General features: G+C 65.0%; 1 protein-coding gene across 1 annotated transcript in view; it reads right to left on the bottom strand.

Annotated features, from left to right (window-relative positions):
- The window catches only part of DAO (D-amino-acid oxidase), a 6,293-nt gene extending 6,080 nt beyond the window's left edge, over positions 1-213 (bottom strand). The window contains 2 exon segments of the mRNA XM_009870975.1: positions 10-173; positions 175-213. Coding sequence (XP_009869277.1) covers positions 10-173; positions 175-213 — 203 coding nt within the window.
- Positions 214-340: the final 127 nt, after the last annotated feature.

Genomic DNA, 340 nt, shown 5'->3' with positions numbered 1-340 from the left:
CTCACTTACGTCTCCTCCAGGTTGCCGTTGTCACTGATGTAGGGCTGCCACAAGCCGGCCGCCCCGTCGCTGCTGGTGTGTGGGGTGTAGCGATCCGCGTAGACCTCCATCTCCAGGGAGCGCACGCGGCTGTGGTACTGCTCGTGGATGCCCAGGGCGGTGGAGGGCGGTGGAGAGGCCGATCACCCCGGCCCCGATGACGGCCACGCGCATAGCTCTGGTTCTCTGAACAGGAGAGAACGCTCAAAGGGCAGTGCCAGTGCCAGGGAGCTGTTGGGCAAGTCAGAGTTTCGCGGATAGGAGCACATGAGCTCCTGCAGCACCCGCCCCGCGCTCAGCT

This window comes from Apaloderma vittatum, unplaced genomic scaffold (genome assembly GCF_000703405.1).
Source record: "Apaloderma vittatum isolate BGI_N311 unplaced genomic scaffold, ASM70340v1 scaffold20426, whole genome shotgun sequence".
In the NCBI taxonomy this organism is placed as follows: Eukaryota; Metazoa; Chordata; class Aves; order Trogoniformes; family Trogonidae; genus Apaloderma; species Apaloderma vittatum.
This window is presented reverse-complemented; position numbering and strand designations above follow the sequence as displayed.